The sequence below is a fragment of the Apodemus sylvaticus genome, chromosome 1 (genome assembly GCF_947179515.1).
Source record: "Apodemus sylvaticus chromosome 1, mApoSyl1.1, whole genome shotgun sequence".
Taxonomy (NCBI): Eukaryota; Metazoa; Chordata; class Mammalia; order Rodentia; family Muridae; genus Apodemus; species Apodemus sylvaticus.
The window spans coordinates 83,922,298-83,944,485 of record NC_067472.1 but is presented as its reverse complement, the minus strand read 5'-3'; the positions used below and the strand labels follow the sequence as shown (position 1 = coordinate 83,944,485).

The window sequence follows — 22,188 nt, the reverse complement described above, 5'->3', positions numbered from 1 at the left end:
ACCAGCACCTGCCTCACTAAGGGAAGTCAAGCTCTGGACTTTGCACATTTTTTTAAACTTCTAGGTAATTCCATAAATTAACTATGACAGGGCTTGGGGTGGAAGTCAGCAGCAGAGCACTGGTCTGCCATCCACAAGACTTCAAATTCAGCTCCTCTGAAAGGAGAGGAGGGTGTGGGGGGCTGGAGAGACAGCTCTGCAGGTCGGCACTTGCTCCTGAACCTGATGACCTCAGTTCAATCTCAGACTCACATGGAGGAAGAAGAGGATGAAGTCCTGAAGGTTGTCCATATGTGTGCATGCACTGACACACTCAGGCACACAATAGATGGATAGATAGACAGACAGACAGACAGACAGATTAGATGGATAGATGGATAGATGATAGATCAGAGAGATAGATGATACATAAATTTTTTAAGAAATAATTAATTTTTAATGAAATGAGAGAATGAAATATATTAACATTTTATACGAGGAAAGAGAAAGAGAATTAGATATGTCAACATTTTATACAAGGAAAACCTGCACTGAGAAATTTAGTCACTGGCCCATCATGATGGGCATTCCCTGGGATCAAAAACTTCAGCCACTAGGACGGGTATGGGTAGTGCATGCCTGTAATCCCAGGGGCGGGGGGAATTGTTGGGGGGCGAGATTGTTTGATTTGCTCATCGTTGACTCCAGAGACACTAGTTCAATCCCACTATAGTCACTCACTAAGCGCTTCTCTGTTAGATGGATGGATGGAAAGTAGGCTGAGGTAGGCAAAGGACTGGTCTACGTGACCTGCCTCCAGGCCTGCGACCTCCTCGACAGGGCCCTGTCTGATGGCGTCCCATGTCCCAGCAGGTGCCACCATGCCGGTGAAGAAGTACCTGCTGAAGTGCCTGCACCGGCTGCAGAAGGGCCCCGGCTACACCTACAAGGAGCTGCTCGTGTGGTATTGCAACAACACCAACACCCACGGCCCCAAACGCATCATCTGCGAGGGGCCCAAGAAGAAGGCCATGTGGTTCCTGCTCACGCTGCTCTTCGCCTGCCTGGTGTGCTGGCAGTGGGGCGTCTTCATCCAGACCTACCTGAGCTGGGAGGTCAGCGTCTCGCTCTCCATGGGCTTCAAGACCATGAACTTCCCCGCGGTCACCGTCTGCAATTCCAGCCCCTTCCAGTAGGTGGTTCCCCCTCCCCCAACAAAGCTGGCCTTTCCCTCCCCTTCCCACCCCAGGCGTCGCCCCTTTCTCTCTGGCTCCCCTTTCTCCCCACAGTCCTTCTGTCCTGTTCATTTTTTCTTTCCTTCGTTTCTTTCCCTTTTTGCTTTTATCCTTTGCAGCATGTAAGAATTTAAAAGTCGTAAGTCTTTCCTGGACTTAAAGAAGCCACAATATGGTTACATCTATAGTGCTTTGGAAGGGAGGACAGGTCAGCCTCTGGTCTGTGTCTTTGCTCTGTGCCTCAGCACTGTCCATCTTCTTTTTAAAAGTATTGTATTTAATATCCATATATTATAACCCTGTGTATAATGCATTTGGATAAATCCATCCCTCATTACTGCCCCTCCAGCTCTTCCCTCCTTATCCCCACACCTCCTCTTTTCCCTCTCAGAGCTCTCTGCTGCTCTGGCATTGTCACCCCCTCCCTCCCTCTCCCTCTCTCTCCCTCCCTCCCTCTCCCCCTTGACCACTAAGTACACTTAGTGCTGCTTTGTGCGCATGGATATAAGACCCTCTACTGGAGCACAGGCAGCCTCTTAGGGTCCAAACCCTGAAGAAAGCGACCTCCCTCCCCGAGTAGCCATTAGTTTCTGAGTTCCTCAGCTAGGAGTGAGGCTGCACGAGCCCCTCCCCCACCCTGGCTGGGCTCTCAGCTTGATCTTCTGCAGCTCCTGCTGTGAGTCCATGGGTGTAATTGTGCATGTCATATCACAGCAAATGTTTTGATCCAGATATTGACTCTCTCTGGCTCTGAGAATGTCTCCATTTTCTCTTCTGTGCTGAACCCTGAGCCTTGGTGGGAAGGGATACAGAGTTTATCTTTATGATCTGGGCTCACATGGCCTGTAAGTCCAGCCTCAGGGAAGTGAGTTCCCTCTTCTGCCCTCTTTGGGCACCAGGCATGCACATGATGAACAGACTTACATACAGGCAAAACGCCCATAGACATAAACTAATTTATTCTTTAAAAAGGGTTGTTGGAGGCTGAAGGGACGGCTCAGTGGTTAAGAGCAGTTGTCAGTTTTCCAGACGACACAGGTTCAGTTTTTAGCACCCATATGCAGTTTAAAATCTATAACCAGAGAACCTGAAACCCTCTTCTGACTTGGGCACCATCAAGTGTGCCGTGAATGTGCACACATACAGGCAAAGCACTCATGCACATAAAACAGTAATTCCCTTTCAATTTTAAGACCTACATTTAAGTTAGTACTTCGATGATTACACACACACACACACACACACACACACACACTGTACTGATTGCGCTTTGGGGAACTGGTGTAACTCTCACAGAACAGCCCTCTCTGGGGTACACACTCCTGTAGCGCCTCCAGTTCACCAGCGAGGAAATCCAGGTTCAGGGGTGAGCTGACTGTTCAGCCACACAGGGTGAGAAGCCTAGACTGTGACCCCAGGCCTGGTATAACTCCAGAAGGGCCACTTTGTAACCATCCTTCCATGTAGTCTCTTCCTCACACAATGGGAAGGCTTCAGGATATGAAGACAAATAGACCTCATCTAATCAGGGTTGAGGACAGGTCAGTGGCCAGTCAGTACGAATTGTCTCAAGGCATGAGCAAAAGTTAGCCTGGAGGGATGGAGGCGAGACTCAAGTAGTAAACACAGTGTGTGCAAGGGGCCTGTGGTAAATAAACAGCCTGACAAATTCAAGACCTGAATCACAGAAGATACTCTTGTCTGAAGGAAAGTTCTAGAAGGCAGTTCACACCTTGTAATCACCTTCACAATCACCAAAAGTCCCTTTTGATTTTGTGTTTGTGTATGCATTTATTCACGTGTGGGGTGCATGTATGTGGTGCATTGTGTGCTGCATGTGTGTGTTGCATTGTGTGGTACTTGTGTATGCTGCATGTATGTGGTACATGTGTGTGTTGCATGTATGCTACATGTGATAGTGTATTATGTGGTACAACTGTGTAGTGCATATGTGCACTGCATATGTGTGCTGCATGTACATGCTACATGTGTGTGGTACATGTATGTGGTGTACATGTGTGGTGCAGGTATGTACTGCATTGTATGGCACATGTATGTGGTGCATGTGTGTGCTGCATGTATGTGCTGCATGTCTGGTGGGTTGTGTGCTGCAAATGTTGCTGCATGTGTGTGCTACATTGTGTGCTGCGTGTATGTGCTGCATTATGTGGTACATGTGCGTGCTACATCTATGTGGTACATGTATGTATTGCATGTGTGTGCTGCATGAGTGTGGTACTTGTGTGTGGTGCATTGTGTTGTGCATGTATGTACTGCATGTGTTGCTGCTCTCTGATCTTGATATACATATCCCTGGCATATTCTCTCTCCTGTGGATCTAGCCCTTTTACGAGGACTGGTCATAATTCCAACATGGAGTCCTTAAAAGAAAACAGAGAAGCCACCCTTCCAGTTCCACCCCCTCTCTATCCTGAAATTGGTCCTGGTCCTCAGGTCACAGACCTGCCCCTCCTCTCTCTTCCCTCTCCCTCTCTGCTGAGAGGGGGCTTCCAGGGGGGTTTTCGAGTATGACTTTCCTCCTGTTACTAGAGCCCGCCAAGCCTGAATTCCCAGCTCAGCCCTGCCCCTTGTCCCTGGGATCATCCCAGAAGTCCAAATGGCTTCCAAGAGTCAGTTGCTTGGTTGGTGTGGGGGGGGCAATGACAGAATTGTGACAAAAGGCAAATCAAAAGAAAGCCCCTCATATCAGACTCATGACACATGATCGACAGCCAGTTCCTCACTACAACAGGTTTTCATGGCTTTCCTGGCCACTGTCACCTGGCACACGGCAAACACTGAATAAGCATTTGGTGAATAGATGAACTGAAGGGACAACAGAGAGACGCATGGATACAATGGGAGGGAGGCGGCACCTCAGTGGCACCCAGGCCATCACACTTGCTGGCAAGCTCTCTTTCACTAGGACACATCGCTAGCTCTTTAAGAAGGAATGGGGCAGGGTGTCACTAAGTTTCCCATGGGCTTGAACCTATGCTCCTCCTGCTTCAGCCTCCAGAATAACTGGGATTCAGGCATACATCACCAGGCCCTGCTTTGATGACAAGTTCTTAATACACTGGGGTACAAGAAGACCCCAGGTTCCACACACTGCTTCTGTGATGGCTCCTTGCCCACCTGACCCAACCTCTCCCCACTTAGGTACTCCAAGGTCAAGCACTTGCTGAAGGATTTGGATGAGCTGATGGAGGCTGTCCTGGACAAGATTCTGGCTCCGGAGTCCAACCACAACACCACCACCAATAATACCCTGAACTTTACCATCTGGAATCACACACCCCTGGTCCTTATTGATGAGCGGAGCCCTGACCATCCAGTGGTTCTCGACCTGTTTGGGGACAGCCAGAATGGCAGCAACCCAGCCCCAGGAAGCACCTGCAATGCCCAGGGGTGCAAAGTGGCCATGAGGCTGGTAAGTTCCCCAAGCACACGCCAGGATGTGGCCATCCAGAGAGCCTGGAGGCAATCTATTTTCATTAGTAACCTAAGTTTGCCGAGGATCCCAGTGCCTGTTTTATTTATCGGCAAAGGTGGTGGGGTGGAGTGGAGGAGGGTAGGTGTATTTGCATGTATACCTGCCAGAGGTGGGTCAGAGGACAATCTAGATGTCATTTCTCTGTAGGCAGGACTGGCTGACCAGCAAGCCCAAGGGATTTGCCCATTTCCACCTCCCCAGCTCTGAGATGAAAAATAGTTTGCCCTGGATTTTTAATTATTTTTAGATTTATTTTATTTTGCGTGTATGAGTGTTTTTGCTTGCATGTATGTCTATGCACCATGGGTGGGTGTGCTTGGTGCCTTATGGAGGTCTGAAGAGGGCATTGGATCCCCTGAAACCGGAGGTATAGATGGTTGTGAGCTGTCCTGTGGTGCTGAGAATCAAACCTGTATCCTCTGGAAGAACAGGTGCTCTTAACGGCTGAACCGTCTCTCTAGCCCTCACCTGGATTTTTTATGTGAGTTGTGAGGATTCAAGTCAGGTTCTCCTGCTTGTGCTACAAGCATTTAGCCAGTTGGACTACTCCCTGAGGAGCACGCTTTAAGATGTAGAAATAGCTGGTGTGTTAGTCAAGTCTCTTGGATAAGAGTGACCAGCTTAAACCAGTTTATGCAAAGCAGGAGCTTTCCTGGGGACTAAACTCCTCCATCTCAGCTCAGGATGTGCTCTCTCCTGGCTGGCATCCCAGCAGTGTCCCACAGCTCCTCTTTCTCACTAGAACCACAAATGCCCTGGATTATCTCGGCCTTAAAATAATCACGGAGGGCGACAGGACAGCCTCCAGTGATTGGCCAGTCCTGGATCATTTGCTCTAGAGCTGGCCACGGCATCATTTTCACAAGGACCTGTGTGGGGAGGGGGGAAACTAAGTCAGAGGCCAAGAAACCAACACCCCCACTGAGGCCACAGTGCTGCCAGCTCATATAGTCCCCATGGGAGAAAGCCCATCTGGTCTGGGATCTCCCAGAGCTCTCTCCACACCATGGATACTATCCAGGCCAGGCATCATCCCTGGAGACCCCAAGAGTGTAGTTCAGAGGCTGGGCCTAGAGGCCTACACTGTCAGCAGCTTCCCTGGTTACTCTGAGGGTCATCTTCAGACAAGGGCAAGAACGGGATGTGCAGCCTCCAGAGGGGCAAGTGTCTGCCTTGCATTGACACGTGGTCACAGCCTCCAGAACTCACCCCACTCCCACTCAAACCAGCAAATAGCCTGCTGCCTAGGAGCAGTGCCACACTTAGGGTGTGGTCATGGGTTACCTATCTGAAAATTCAGCCCAAGCCTGTCTGTCCACTACCTCTTGGAGTGATGGGCATGTGTGTCCCAGTGTGTGCCCACATGGCCCTGTGTGTCTGAATGTGTGTCTGTGTGCATGTGTCTGTGTGTTCCTGTATGTGTGTGTGTGTGTGTGTATATGACTCATATACGTTTGAATGTGTCTGTGTGTGTGTACCCATGTGTGCTTGTGTCTGTCGCCTGTATGTATTTGTGCATCTGAATGTGTGTGCTTGTGTGACCATGTGTTTGTACCCATGTGTGTTTGGGTATATATGTATGTGTGTGTGTGTATGTGTGTGTGTGTTTACCCATGTATGTCTGAGTGTGAATCTTTTGTGTGTCTTCATATGTCTTATAATGTATATGTTATGTCTCTGTATGTTTGTGTATCTGTGTATCTCTGTATGTGTAATGTATTTGTGTATGTGTCAGAAAGGAGCTATGTATCTGTACATGTGTCCTATGTTCATGCCTAAGAATTCTAGAGTTCTAACTAGCCTTGAGCTGTCTGAGGTTATGTCCCTGAGCACGCATGAGCTAGGACTCTAACCCATTTCCCACCACCAAGGTGAAGCCATGGTAGATGGTAGAGTGCCGACACTCCTTCCTGGGCCCCTCAGAGCAGTGGCCTCCATGTCTTCAGGAACCTCTCTTCCATTCCACAGTGCAGTGCCAATGGAACCGTGTGTACCTTCCGAAACTTCACCAGTGCCACGCAGGCCGTGACTGAGTGGTACATCCTGCAGGCCACCAACATCTTCTCACAAGTGCTTCCTCAGGACCTGGTGGGAATGGGCTATGCCCCTGATCACATAATCCTAGCCTGCCTGTTTGGAACAGAGCCCTGCAGTCATCGGTGAGAGCAACTCCCATCCTCTGCCCTGACAGACAGAATGAGTGAGCAGCCTGACCCGCCAGGGTTCAGACCCACCCAGATCTAGAGTAGCTCTCCACAGCACACAGGCTGATCAGTGTCTCAGTGTCTTGTTGCAGCTTGCTGGAGGCATGTCTCAGACAGCTCATGACACTGCAGGGAATCGCTTTGGGAGAAGTCAGCAAGGAAGGCAGATAAGGAAGGAGGGTCTGCAAGGATTCGATGACTGTGGGTGACGGCTGGGAAGACCTGATTCATGGGAAGACGTGCTGCAGTGCATGGATAGAATCAGAATTGTCCTTCCTTGACAGAGGCCAGAACTTTTATAATGTCTCCATCAGCCAGACTTGGCTATTGGCCACCCCAGGGACAGGAGCAGTCTTGGGCCATTAGCTTGCACCCCCAACAGCTGGGGGATAGATGGTGGGTTTTGTGTGTGTGTGAGAGAGAGAGAGAGAGAGAGAGAGAGAGAGAGAGAGAGAGACAGACAGACAGACAGACAGACAGACAGAGACAGGCAGGCCAATTAATTCTTGCCTACACACACACAACCCCCTGATGGCATATCTGGGTAGGCACCTGGCATTGCCTGGCTTTTGTCTTCTAATACAGGACAAGCATTTACCCACCTTTCCCAGTTGCTGTGTAGGGCATATGTCAGGCCCACACTAGCATGTAGAGCGAGGCTTATGGGGACTCGAAATCTTCCTCTTCCCTACAATGTCTCTTCATGTTGAGAGTGACAAAGTGAGGGTGGCAGCGACCCAGAAAGTCTGGGGACCCTCCAACTTGTCCTCAGAGTCCTGCCTCCTTCACCTGGGCATGGTGACTTGTGCGTCTCCTGGCCTGAGCTCCCACACTTCAGTTCTCAACTCCGAGGCTGCGTGGGGACTCCCTCCTAAGGACACAGGACATGCTTCCAGGCTCATCTTGCAGGGACAGTAGCCTACACCTGAGCTTTCCAGAGTCTCAGAGAAGAACAGGCTGAGAGCTGCACTCTGTCCTCCCCTACGCACAAGTGAACTGGGCAGGCATTTTGCACATGGTGTCAAGGAGTTGTCAATCAAATCAAACGTGACAGTTCAAGCCTGTGGTCCTAGTGCTCAGGAGGCAGAGACAGGAGGACCAAGAATTCCTTGGCTTCTCTCTCTCCCCCCCTCTCTCTCCTTAATTCCTGTCCTTTTACCAATTCATATGCAGTTGTCAGTGAGACAACACTTGCCACAGTAATGTCCAAGTGGCTGTCTGAACACACCAGCACGACAGTCATCAGAAGGGCCCTCTCGACCAAGGCAAATAATATTGCCAGTCACCATGCTTCAGGACAGCCAGCCTAAATTTGTTTCTCTTGATCTTGCCCTTGGGAACAGTATAAGACACCTTAGTTTTCTTAGTCTGACCTCTAGGTCTCAGTAAGCTGAAGGCTGGGCCCCTCATGACTGTTGTAGTCAGACCACAGCAGCAGCTTCCTTGCCTCTCCTGAGCTGTGGCCTCAGCACTCACTTTAGTGTTCAAGGTCATATAGCTGAACAAGGAGCTGGGACTATCGCTTACACCTGTACAAGGAGGCAGGTTGTTACCTACGTCAGAATAGGAGGTGGGAAAGTACATACTGATGGGCAGGGAGGCCAACTTAGGGCATAGAGCTGGACCAAGGAGACAGGCTTAGCTGATCTTGGTAGACACGGTCTCTGTGGAGGGACAGTCTTCAGGCCTGCTCTTCAAGGGCAGAAAGCTATGGGGGACATTTTCTGCACATGATGTCAATATTTGCACTTGGACCTGAGGAAGTCTTCACATCCCTCTGAGCTCACACAGGGAAGCTTTGCCATTCCCTCAAGTCTGAGGCACTGGGGTCCTGGGCATGGCTGTGCCCATATCGACAACACTCAAGTCTTCATTCACATCCTGCAAAGGGTCTTTACAAAAAAACCCTGCATCTTGGCAGTGGTTCTGCTACAAATAGGAGATCAGAAGTTATGCCTCAGTTTCTTTATCTAACAAATGGAGTAAGTGAAATGACCTCATAGAGCTCTTGGGGGATTTAATGAGTTGGACTCAGACAGGGGACTGAGGAGATGGCTCAGGGGATACCATCACTTCCTATGCAAGCGAGAACTTGAGTTTGAATTCCTGGAACCCATGTAAAAAGCTGGGTCTGGTTGCACATGCCTGTAGCCCCAGCACTAGGGCCTTTCTGGCTCATAGCCTGACTCCAGGTTTACTGAGATTATTTCAAGGGAATAAGGCAGAGAGCGAGAGAGGGCACCCAACATCCTCCTCTGGCCTCTTCCTGTGAGCAAGAGTGCACATGTGTGCACACACATAGGCACACATACACACACATATAAACTACACACAGACACATGCAAACGCATACCCCATACATATAAACCATATACACCACACATACATATACATACCCATGCACATATACCACACATATAAACCACACACACCTTATATATACATACATGCACACACACACACACAGCCAAAAACAGTGCATAGAACTCTTTGGCAGTGGTCTCTTTTCATAGCATCCTGCCTCACAACTGTAATCTGTCAAAACTGAGACAATGAGTCTGATGTAGGTCATGGGGTGGAGCACCTGCCTAGTGTGTAGGAGTCCTGGGCTAGAACCTAGCACCACAAAAGCAACTGCAAAGAATGCAAACTAATGTGTCTCTAGGAAGGAAACAACATGCTTTGTTCTGATTGTATCACATGACATTTTCCTGTCAAAGACTCCATCCAGGAGGGCAGGCGGCATTGAACACGGATTCTCCTTGGTAGGACGATTTCTCAAGCTTCTTTGTTGGGGATGACCTTGAGGGCTTCAGAGCACTGGTTGGATGTCCTGTGGGAAGCCCTTGATGTGGGTGGACCAGTTTGATCTTAGCAGGGATGATGGTCTCAGTTAGGCAAGCCTGCTGAGAAGCCAGCTGACACCTTTAAGAAATCAGTTGGTGACGCATGGTGATCAGGTTATAGCACCCATGACGTCATCTTCCTTGCTTGGGTATCGCCTGCCCTTATTCTGGAAGTGCGTCACATGATGTGATGGAGTGGGCAAGTGGTCACATGATGTGGCAAGTAGACTCATGGATGTTAGGAACCTAAACTTGTCTCTTCATGCTTTGGTAGGTAGCCCTTTACCGGCAGAGCCATTTTCCCCACCTCTGCCACCTCCCTTCCCCCTCCTCTTTTAGATATGTTGTACAGTCTGGCAGCTCAAATCTCCAGAGTATCTGGCACCATGAGTGGGCAAGCAAGTCCCTGGATACCTCCCGGTCATTTTTGAAGGCTTGCTGGCCTCAACTTGCATTCAAGGTTCATATCCCAGAAAACATTTAAAGAGGGGACCCTTGTTCTGGAACTAGGGGGTATCAAAGATGGGCACAGCCTCACTGGGCGACAGGCATTACTAACAAATGGATAGTTGGCACCAATGGAAACCCGGAGTGCAGCCCACGGGAGGGGACTGGCCACACCCTGGCAGCCTCTGTTCCCTTCTAGGCTGCATCTACCCAAGACAGTCACTTGGGAACACTATGTCCTCATGGCCTGGGGTAAGGTCTCTCCCTTCAGAGAAGGGCCTGGCTGCAGCCTGTTTGCCCTGCTCTCTGCCTGTGGTCTTAGCTATGACCCACACAGTACACAGACGCTGTGGTGCACCTGTTCCCCTTCAAGCTTTGCCAGAGCCCCAGGCAGCATATACCCTTTCCTTTCCCACCTGCAAGAATCCCCCACCTCCTCTCAGGCCTCACGTTGGCCCAGACACCTTCCCTGATCCACCTTCACACGCCACCCTCCTTCCCCCGTCTATCTCTCTAGTATCCTTATCACATTATTTATTCAACAAATATTTACCAAATGTCTGTGTGCTACTGCATTGTGTGCCAGGCCCTGGAAACAGAGGTGTGGACAGCGCTAGCCAAGGGGCTTTTCACGGCACACTATGCTAGGCATCTCGCCCTCAGCTCGGTCCTGGAAGGTAGAAGCTGTTGCTATCGTCCTTGGGATGTACTAACAGATCGGAAAAGTGATGCCCAGAGACACTGGGGACATCTTCAAGCGCTCTGGGCTAGGAAAGGACAAAGCCAGAAGTGAGTTCAGGGCAGACCACTCTGAGCCACTTGTTCTTAACCTCTGGCTGGCACAGATCAAGGTCACGGCTCTTCTCGGGTTCAGGGTCCACGGCAGGGGCAGCAGATGTGTAAGCTGATAAAGTGGGGATGATTTCCCAGTCTTATGCTGAGTTGAAGGTAATAAAGAAGTGGAAATCTGAGGGGGGAAGTCCATTCCTAACTCTTCGTCATAGTCAGCTGAGCTCCATCACTTTGCTTGGGGCAGAGGTGGAGACTGAGGTCTCAGGAGGAAGTGAAACTGAAGGAAATGAAGAAACCAGCTATTTGATGGGCTGGTTAGATATGGTTCTAGTCACAAGGATCAGTGGTATACAGAGAAGTCTGTGTTAGCAAACATCTGTTGCGGTGCTAAAGGGTAGTGAATAAGGGGGCGGAGCCCAGACAGAGGAGCCTGTGAGGAGCATGGACCCTCTGGAGGGTATGAGAGGGGTGTGCCTTGCCTAATTCACACACGGGGACAATGGCTCTGACACTTCCCATCAGGACAGAAGGGGCAAAGGTGGAGACAGGGTTTCTGTGAGGACCCTGGCATAAGATGACTATTGAAGAGCACAGGTGTAGACCAGGCTTCAGCAGGGATTCTAGCGTGGGGTGGCTGTCAGGGAACAAGAGGAACTTGGACCAGAGACTGAGCCTCAGAAAAGGACAAGCTATGCCAGTGAGCTGACTCAGCAGGTAAATATGCTTGCCCCAAGCCTGATCATCTGAGCCCAAGTTCTGAGACCCACATGGTGGAAGATAAGTGACTTCTATAAGTTGTCTTACAAGTTGTTACCTCGCCTCTAATTATTACCAAATTAGAACTGTGTTTTAATTTAATTTTGTTATTATTTGTGTGTGCATACACACATGCATGTGTGACTGCCATGGTATATCCTCAGAGTCAGAAGACAACTTTGGGACTTGGTTTTCTCCTTTCCACCATGGGTCTTGGGAATCAGTCACCAGTTGTCGGGCTTGTGTGGTCTGAGCTTTTCTTATGAGAGCAAGAAACATAGTCAAACGAGACATAGAGGGAGGACTTGCTAACCAAATGCGATTAAACAACTACTAAAAGTATTTGGGTCTTGATTTAAATAAACAAATTGAAAGAAACAAATTTACTATTTGTGAAACAATGAAATCGGAACTACATATTTAATCAACATCTTTGAGAGGTTTTGCTGATAGTTTTGACCTTGGCAACAGCATCACTTTATAGAGCTCTTCCTTTAGAGAGAGGCACGCAGCCTTCTCAAATCCAGGCAGAGTGGCACACACCTAGAACCCCAGGAATGCCAGAGGCCAGCCGATCCCCAGTCCCGAGTCAGCCTGGGCTGCACAGTGAGGAAGTTTCAAAGCCAAAAGCAGAAGGGGTCAATACAAGGCCACATCATTTGGAAGGTGTAGTGACTGGGGCAGGCATCTGGGAACATTTCTTCTTCACAAGCCACAAAGGTTAAACCAGCCCCAGCCAGGAGGGACTCTCTCCCTTCCTCCTCTCAGCCTTCCAGGAGTCTCTGCTGGCTTCCACAGGGGTGGGGGGTGGAGGTGAGGGGTGGGGGAGGGGGGGAGTGGACAAAAAGGAAGGAGCTGAGCTAGGCTTAGCCTCTCCCTCCTGCCTCCTCTCTGGAGTGTCTGAAAGGCAGAAGCTGCCCACTCCCCCTCTTCAGCAGAGCAGGACAGTGCCCTGGGCGAGCCTTCTTCCCAGAAGAAGACCCCCCAACCCTCCCGCCAACCCTGTTTCTTTAGGAACTTCACACATATCTTCTACCCTGAGTATGGCAACTGCTACATCTTCAACTGGGGCATGACAGAGAAGGCGCTTCCTTCTGCCAACCCTGGGACTGAATTTGGTGAGTTTTGGTTTGCCGAGATCTATGAGATGCTACCACCTGGGTCTGAAAGACCCTCTGACATCAGGTGTGAGACTGAGGGTTAGCCTAAGGTCAGCAGAGAGCCTGAGCCACCGCTGAGCCTCCACTGGGAACTGAAGAGGCCAAAGCCTTTTTGGGTCTTCGGCTACGAGCTAAGAGAAGCTTAGTGGGTGCTTTCTCAGCCAAGAGCCCTGGGGTGGGCTGAAAGGTAAGAGCTAGGATTTAGCCTCTCCCTCCTGCTCCCTCTGTGAAGTGGATGAATGGCCCTGACAGAGGCCCACTCCACTGTGGTGTCCTCTGGAGGAAGGCTGGTGGAAGCTGGCGACTGTGGTATAATCCTGTCATCCCAACCCTTCGATGGCTGAAGCAAGAGGATCGATCACAGGTTTAAAACCAGCCTCAGCTGCAAAGGGAGAGCTTGGAGAGACAGACACACACCCAAACATCCACACTGGGGAGGAGGGTAGCAAGTCTCAGGCTGTAACACTCCTGGCCACCAAAAAGCAGGGTGGCCTTCCTTGACCATCGGGGCCCACTGGCCAAGAGGGGCCCACTGAACTGACTACCTTCACCCAGACCTTGTTAGTGAAAACAGTCAACAAACTGCTGAGCCATTCTTTTGAGAGACACAGTGGGCCTGGTTAGAACCCCAGCGAATCCACTGAGAGAGGTCCCTTACCTCCTTGTGCATCGGATTGCTTACCTGTAAGATGGAGATTATAGTACCTCATGGGCTTTCGTGAGCATCCAATATGATATTTTATCATAAAACACTTTATAGCCAGATATAAAGCCATATACCCATGACCTCATCAATCAAGAAGCTGAGACAGAAAGATCACCTGTTTGAGGCCAGCCTGGGCTACCTAGCCAGATTCTCGTCTTAAATAAATAAACACCTCACTAGCACATAGTATGTAGCAAGCGTTCGGTGAGTGATGGCTCAGGTCTCTGGCAGAGATGTCACCCCAGGATCCCAAGTTCAGGGCTGGATGTGAGGGAGCAAGTCTTTGCTTCTAAACCAGGCAGCCCAGTGGGGAAAAAGTCTGAGACTAAGACCGAGGTGAGGCAGGCACTGGGAGAGGACACACAGAGGGCTCTGAGGTTCTGAACATCCAGGAAAGTTGCTGGAGGAAGTGATGGTAGCTTCAGCCTCCAGAAGAGAGGAGGGGGCGGGAACAGCGTTCCAGGCTGAGGGACCAGCAGCTTCAGAGGCGCAGCAGCAGGAAGGAGCAGCACCACTGGATGGGGAGATGAGGTCACAGGCTGTGTGGGGCGGGATGGGATGGGGAGGGAACAGGGTCACATGTGTCGTGTGGGGTGGGATGGGCAGCTTGAGTGGACAGGTGGTGCTGTGCAGACGAGAGACTACAGGTGGCACACGCGAGCTCAGGAGGAGGTGATGGGCCCCACAGAACGCCATAGCTGAACAAGGCCTGATCACTTGGGTGATGGCCTCCCTCCCGTCTGCGGTATATACAAACTCGAGAACCCTCGCTGTCCTTCCCCAACAGGTCTCAAGTTGATCCTGGACATCGACCAGGAAGACTATGTCCCCTTCCTTGCGTCCACGGCAGGAGCTAGGCTGATGCTCCACGAGCAGAGGACGTTCCCCTTCATCAGAGAAGAGGGCATCTATGCCATGGCAGGAACTGAGACATCTATTGGGGTGTTGGTGGTAAAGATGGGGGCCCCCAGGGCGGCTCGAGTGGGAAGGCTGAAGGGAGAAGCTCTCCTGTCCAGGCTGCCCTCCCATGCCCTGAAAATATCATTCATGACCCCAGCCCACCCTTGCTCAGTACCCACCCGGAAAGGCACTGACCTCTCTTGTGCTTTCCAGCGCGTGCAAACTCCCCAGCCCTTTGCAGCATCCACTTGGCTCCTACATGCATACAGAAGGGATGCCAGGGGTCTCCATGAGCCACCTCTCTCCACAGGACAAGCTGCAGCGCAAAGGGGAGCCCTACAGTCCCTGCACCATGAACGGCTCCGATGTTGCCATTCAGAACCTCTACAGTGGCTACAACACCACCTATTCCATCCAGGTGGGAAGGTTGTGCAGGCTTGGTGACCTTGGGGCCCTGTCCCCTTTACCCTATGACAGCTGGACTGGCTCTGTGAAATCTTGTCTTTCTCATGGATCTACTTATTTGAGACAAGGTTTCCCAGGCTGACCTAAAATCTGAAATACTCTTGACTTGATCTTTTCAGTAGGGGGATTACAGGCGTGCAGCACCAGGTAGACATGGCTGCATTTTTGTAAGCGGTGCTTGGGACCATGGTGTTGCAAGGGCAAGGCCTCTGGGTTCTCACCCAGGGCTCAGGGCTAGCCACTCTTACATCCCATTGGCAGGTGTTCCCTGGGAAGTACGCCCCGGATGGAACTCCATTGTGTGTGTGAGAGATTCAGTGCTGATGGCCTGCATTCCTTTCCTTATTTCATCTCTCCAGTCTCTCCTCTGGGATAGCAATATGGCGACCACAGCAGCATTTATGAGTGCGCTAACTACAGCAGGTTGGCCATGCACTTTAGCAAGCAATTTACATGTGTCACATCCTCAAGGCATCCCTGGGGTGCACATGGCTCTATATACATGACTCTTATGTAGGAGGGAGGAAAACTGTGTTTCACAGACCCTGAACTGAATGTGCTTCAGACACAGGGGTGGGAGATGATGGGGTGACATCTGTTTTCCAGATGAGAGACTGAAGTCTGTGTGAACCACTCGCCCAAGCCAGAGAGCTACTCTAACTTGATACCTCCTCTGACCCTGACTCTGTCTCCTGACCACCCCTCTGACCGGGCTAGCCAGCCCCATTTCCTGCCAGTAGGGACCTCAGTGCCCCCCTCCCCGGGAGAAAAGGTCAGATGTATTGGTTTGGAGGAGAGGGGGAAGGGTAGGAAGGAAGGAGCAGGCAGAGGCAAGAGGAGTAGGCATGGGCTAGAGCAGGAGGCCATTGTAGTCAACACTTGGGACATGCGCAGAAGGGAAGGAGCAGGCGTGATAACTGCTTACCAAGCACCTGATGCTGTCCTGAGTCCTCCAACTTTGGAAGGCAAGTGTGACTAGTAGCCTGTTTCTCCATGAGTAAACTGAGGCTCACAAGTTAATCATTTGCTTCATGACGCATTGCTGGCCCATGAGTGGGCTGGAACCAGGTCAGAATGACCTAAACCCCGTGGACATTGGGGCTTTGAAAGTATCCTCACTACAAACCAGTTCTCAGGGCTGGGGACTCTTGCATACCCTCTACTCCGTCTCCCCTCAGCTCTGATCCATTAAAGGTCACCCCTCTGCCTCCCTTGGGTATCTCACCCCGCCCCCACCCCATGCCATAAGAAAACAGGTCTGAGCCAGCCTGCTTGCCGACTCTCCAGGGCTCCGTGTGCACAGACCTCAGAAGGGTGCTGATACTACACTGGATGAGCTGTTAGCTTGCCTATTTGTGGCAGGCCACCCCTGCCCACGCCATCTATAACACCCAGCTTTGGATGGAGAGACTGGGGCTGCTGGCATCTGGCCCCAAGAAGCTGCCGTGGGGTCTCGTGTGTGTGTGTGTGTGTGTGTGTGTGTGTGTGTGTGTGTGTGTGTCTGTGTGTGTGTCTGTGTGTCTGTGTGTCTGTGTGTCTGTGTGTGTATATGTTTGTCTGTGTGTGTGTGTGTATGTGTTTGTGTGTTTGTGTGTGTGTATGTGTGTCTGTGTGTGTATGTGTCTGTCTGTGTGTCTGTGTGTGTATATGTCTGTGTGTGTGTGTGTGTGCATGTGTGTGTGAGAGAGAGAGAGACAGAGAGAGAGAGAGAGAGAGAGAGAATAACTGTGGCCTGCCAGCAGAGCCTGTAGCTGCAGCTGTCAGCAGGTCACGCCTCCTAGAGCCCATTTCTCTGTCCTGGCTCTAACTTCTCCGGGCTCCTTCTTCCTGGTACTGGAGTGGGACCATCCCGCCATATCTGAGATCTGTTCTGCATCCACAGGCCTGTCTTCATTCCTGTTTCCAAGACCACATGATCCATAACTGCAGCTGTGGTCACTACCTGTACCCACTGCCTCCTGGGGAGAAATACTGCAACAGCAGGGACTTCCCAGACTGGGGTGAGTGCAGCACAGGAACACAGACAACAGTGAAGGGAAGCCCCTAGCCCAGGGGGCCGCTCCCCAGCCCAAAAGCTCTCCCCCAGGCTCCCATCCCAAAGAACCTTCCTTCTCCTCATCTGGATCCCATGAACTACATGCTTGAAACACAGGTATGGAGATGACCTGTGCCTTCAGGCGTGCGTGTGCCATGCACATCCCTGCACACACATGATCCAGAGAATGGGCTGCTGGAGTGTGTGCAGTATGTACCTTCGGATGCATGCAGGAAAGGCATGGCTGTGTCTCCATGCACTGTGTCACTGCACTACCTGTGTGTGTTCATAAGCAGGCACCTTGCTTCCATAGCATGAGTGCATGTGCATACAAAGCCATGAATCCATCCTTAGCATGTGTGTCCGTGCATGGTAGGAACTGGGCTGGAAGGGAACACTGAAGAAGCTGCCATTGTGGTAGTGGCTTCATCACAGGACAAATTTGCAATGGGTTTCCACAGCGATGGAGCCTGAGGCTGAGGGTCCTGGAGGAGCAGCGTCAGTCCAGAGATGTACTTAATAGTTGTAGGTCCTCCCACCAACACAATATACAAATAAGGAAAATATACATTTATTTGTTTGTTCATTTGTTTGTTTGTTTTTAGTCACTTATCCTTCTGTATATGACCCTAGAAGCCACCTTCTGGGATAGGATGAGGATGGACAAAGGAGAAGACACTAACCTACTGTGCTGTATCTAGGATGTTTAAGACATTGCCCCACACCCAGTGCTGGACTAGGGCAAGATGGCCAGGTGGAGGGGTGGGGTATGGAGCAATGATCTTAGTAACAAGGGACTTAGATTGAGTCTCCCTTGGGTGACCTAAGAGGAGTGCAGAAGCTCCCGGGGGGGAGGGGGGAAGAAACCCCAGAAGCAGCTCTTCTGGCTCCTGATCACATCTCTCTCTCCTATGAAGCCTACTGCTACCTAAGCCTACAGATGAGTGTGGTCCAGAGAGAGACCTGCCTCAGCGTGTGCAAGGAGTCCTGCAAGTGAGTGTGTCCCGTGGAGGGACGGGGCTGTGGGTGCTGGTGAGGGGGCTCAGGGTGATGGGGGCTCAGGGTGCTGGTGAGGGAGCACAGGGTGCTGGGGGCTCAGGGTGCTGGTGAGGGGGCACAAGGTGATGTGGGTCTGTGGGTGCTGGTGAGGGAGCACAGGATGATGGGGGTCTGTGGGTGCTGGTGAGGGAGTACAGGGTGATGGGAGCCTGTGGGTGCTGGTGAGGGAGCACAGGATGATGGGGGTCTGTGGGTGCTGGTGAGGGGGTACAAGGTGATGGGGGTCTGTGGGTGCTGGTGAGGGGGCACAAGGTGATGGGGGTCTGTGGGTGCTGGTGAGGGGGGCTCAAAGTGATGGGGCCTGCGGGTGCTGGTGAGGGACTCAGGGTGATGGGGGCCCTAGGGTGCTGGTGAGGGGGGCTCAGGGTGATTGGACAGCAACAAGGCTGGCTTCTCTTCCAGTGACACCCAGTATAAGATGACCATCTCCATGGCTGACTGGCCATCTGAGGCCTCTGAGGTGAGATGTTGGAAGGCCTAGCTCCTGCTCTCCTATCTTTGGATTGAAAACTAGTCTGGGACTCTAAAGAGGGTCTTCTCCCTCTCTCCCCTCCATCTTTCTTTCCCCTTCATCCATTTCTGTCCTTCCCTCCCTCCCGTCTATCCACCCCATCAACGCTCTCCCAGCCACCATGCCAGGGACAGAGTCTTCCCTTTACCAAGCCCACAGCCCAGTCAGTGAGGGACAACATATACGTAGAAATAAGATCATTTCAAAGTCGAGGCAGTAAGGGAAGGCACTTCAGGAAGCAGGTCAGAGAAGGCCTCTCTAAGGAGCTGTAGCCAGAGGCAGAGCTGGCCCAGGCCAGGCAGGGAGGATTCTGGGAAGAAGGAACAGCAAGTGCTCTGGTCAGAGAAGGGAATGATCCTGAGACATTACCTGCCCAGACAAGACAGCTGGAGAGCTGTGCCCCTCCTCCCTCTGACCACAGCCAGGCTTTCTGTGACTGTCCTATGCCCTCAACACAAGGCTCAGGCTTCTAGAAGGTGAAGGCTGCTTTCTGCCCTGGCCCAGCACTGCAGGGGTTATGGTGTGTGTGTGTGTGTGTGTGTGTGTGTGTGTGTGTGTGTCCACACACATGGGCACACTTGCACATGTCCCATTCTCTCAGCTGCCTTCTTGGGTTCTAGGATTGGATCTTACATGTCCTGTCTCAGGAGCGGGACCAGAGCTCGAATATCACCCTGAGCAGGTAAGGCTAGAGTGTGGCCAGGGCTGGGGAAGGCAGAAAAGGGAGGACCCAGTGCCCTAGGCAGGGTTTGCTCATGGAATGGCTGCCCAAATTGCTTTTGCTGTTCAAACCCAGTGCAAGACTAGAGAGGAAGAGGGGGGCAAAGGGGAAAGAAAGGCACTCTCAGAGCCCCCCTTTCCATGTGTTTGCACCTCTATGTCATCCCAGTCTTCCATTCTTAAAAAGAAAAATTATTCTGTATGTGTTGTGTATGTATGTAGGCACACTCATGCCACGGTGTGCGTGTGAAGGTCAGAAGACAACTTTGTGGAGTCAGCTCTCTCCTTCCACCTTTATGTGGGGCCCTGAGATTGACTCAGGCTACTGGTCTCATGTGGCAAGCAGTTTACATGCTGAGCTGTCTTCCCCAAATCCCAGCCTTCTGGTTTCCCCATCCACGCACGTTCCCCCCCATCTATTCAACACAAACGTCCTGAGCGCAGGAAAGGCAAGGTCTACACCACCAGGAACCTCAAGCTGGGATGCAAAAAGTCTTCCAGCCACCACACTTCTTGGGTGTGTAGTGTGTGGGCCGGGCTCACTTAAGCCAGAGAGTGGCTGCAGAGTGACCTCTGGGACTATCTCAAGCCTGAAGGCCCTTTAGAAAAATGGCAGACATGGGGATAAAGAAGAGACTCACAGGGCTTGTGCTGAGCACAGATGCCCTTTCTGGCTCTGAGGCCCAGAGCAAGTGGGAAGGGCAGTAATTCTAGGTCTGGTTTCAATCTCCCCACTCCTGGGAGTAACTCAGACTGGAGGTGAGCAGGGTGCCATGGAGTGCCCTTCGCCCCCCCCCCCGGGTTGGGGGGCATGCACGCACCCATCCTGGCAAGGATGGCAGCCCATGGTCCCAGCCTGCCTTGCCTCCTGCAGGAAGGGTGTGGTCAAGCTCAATATCTACTTCCAAGAGTTCAACTACCGCACCATCGAGGAATCGCCAGCCAACAATGTAAGTGTGGGTGTGCCTGTGTTTCGGATCCCTGAGACACTAAGTGGGGACTAGGGCCTCAGTGCTGGGCAGGACTGGGCCCTTATCTCCCTGTCTCCTATAGATCGTGTGGCTGCTCTCTAACCTGGGAGGCCAGTTTGGCTTCTGGATGGGGGGCTCGGTGCTGTGCCTCATCGAGTTTGGTGAGATCATTATCGACTTCATTTGGATCACCATCATCAAGCTGGTGGCCTCCTGCAGAGGCCTGCGCAGGAGGCGGCCACAGGCACCCTACACTGGTCCGCCGCCCACTGTGGCTGAGCTGGTGGAGGCCCACACCAACTTTGGCTTCCAGCCTGACACAACCAGCTGCAGGCCCCATGCTGAGGCCTACCCTGACCAACAGGCTCTGCCCATTCCGGGGACTCCACCCCCCAACTATGACTCCCTGAGGCTGCAGCCGCTGGACACCATGGAGTCAGACAGCGAGGTGGAGGCCATCTAGACCTGGACCCCTACTCAGCAACTAGTGAACTGGAAACTGAGGAGTTACAACCATTGCCAGTACCTTATTTTATTAGGCCTTGTCCAAAGGGCCAGGGGCACAGGTGCCCAAACCGGAGCCCATATCCCTCTGGTCAGCCCCAGGCTGAGGGGTTCATAGGGTCAGGTGCTAGAGCCAGAATACTGAACTTGTATCCTTTTCTGGCTCTTGCCCACCCTACCCAGTCTTTGCTCTCTGTTGACCTAGCAGACAGGCTCCAAAGACCCCTAGAATCTCTGTCCTGCTGATAGGCCACTTCCCTGTCTGTTACCACCTCAGTCTCGCAGAATCAGTGACCTTTCCCTGGTTGGCTCAGCTGACCTCTGTTAACAAACTCGGGGAGGGGGGCGTGCAGATCATGGGGGGGGTGGCCGCATCAGGTAAGAAGGCTTGACGGGAGCACACACTTTGTTAGAAAATAAAGAGAGAAAACACTGGATGGAGGTTTGTTCTTTATCCCACTAAGTAGCTGGGGTGCCTGGAGCATGGCTGGGGCATAGGATGGGCAAATATGCTGCCCTGAGAGCCAAGTGCATCAGGCAGGCCAGAAATCCTAGACTAGCTTGGGAAGAGTGGACTTCCTTCCATGTTGTCCTCCAAGCTTTGGCCCAAGGTCCTAAACTGACTTCAGCAAAACCAGGTCTGGGGATGGAGGGCAGACACCTATAATCCCAGGCCAGAAGATCCAAGATCAAGACCAGCTTGGACTACACAGTGAGACTGTCTGGAAAAAACCAAACCACACAAACAAACAAAAAACCCCATGAAACAAATAAATGTTCTCAAGCATCCCAAATAATTAACTCTCTGCTTCTAGGGGCCCCTTAAGGCCTGATCCGGGCTGACAAGCATTGGTCCTTGACTATCTCTGAGCCAATCAGCGTGGTCAGTGATAGACTGGATAAACTGGGTAAGCTGCTCAGATTGGCAGACCCAATTCTATCTGCCCAGACCTGACATCACCATAGCATCCAGCAAATCACAGAGTCTGAGGGGAGTGTGGACTAGTGCCTAGGGTTGTCAGACAGAATTCAGGTCACTCAGTTAAACCAATTTCAGGGAAGACAAGAAATTGGTTTTGTAGTATAATTTCACCCATGCGATAGTTGAGATATATGTAAGTCATTTGTTTTTCTCATATTCAAACTTAAGTGAATGGTTGTGGGTCCTGGGAACCATGGACACGGCTCAGAGCAGGAATGGGGTTGTCGAGTCATGTCCAGCCGTGGAAATCTTGTCTCAAGAGTGTTAGGCATGGGACCACTCCCTCCCCTGACTGGGACCTACATGTTCTGGCATGTAGTCCTTCACCCTTATAAGGTCCTGTCCAGCAGCACCTGTAATTCTTCCATAGGCAAAGGAGGCATGGCCAGCACCCATGCCAAGGATGGGCCCTCTCCCTGG

The 22,188-nt window shown here is 51.5% G+C and overlaps 1 protein-coding gene across 2 annotated transcripts; it reads left to right on the top strand.

Annotated features, from left to right (window-relative positions):
• The first annotated feature begins 860 nt into the window (after positions 1-860).
• On the top strand, positions 861-21,159 carry Scnn1b (sodium channel epithelial 1 subunit beta). Of its 2 annotated transcripts, XM_052174828.1 has the most exons (12): positions 861-1,171; positions 4,377-4,647; positions 6,679-6,869; positions 12,770-12,873; positions 14,409-14,572; positions 14,832-14,939; positions 16,869-16,986; positions 17,939-18,014; positions 18,483-18,540; positions 19,212-19,273; positions 20,186-20,261; positions 20,365-21,159. In XM_052174828.1, exons 1-12 carry the CDS (start codon positions 861-863, stop codon positions 20,743-20,745), a joined length of 1,920 nt encoding a protein of 639 aa, XP_052030788.1. In that variant the 3' UTR covers positions 20,746-21,159. The 2 variants fall into 2 exon arrangements, with proteins under 2 accessions (XP_052030788.1, XP_052030797.1); XM_052174837.1 differs by lacking the exon at positions 14,832-14,939.
• Positions 21,160-22,188: the final 1,029 nt, after the last annotated feature.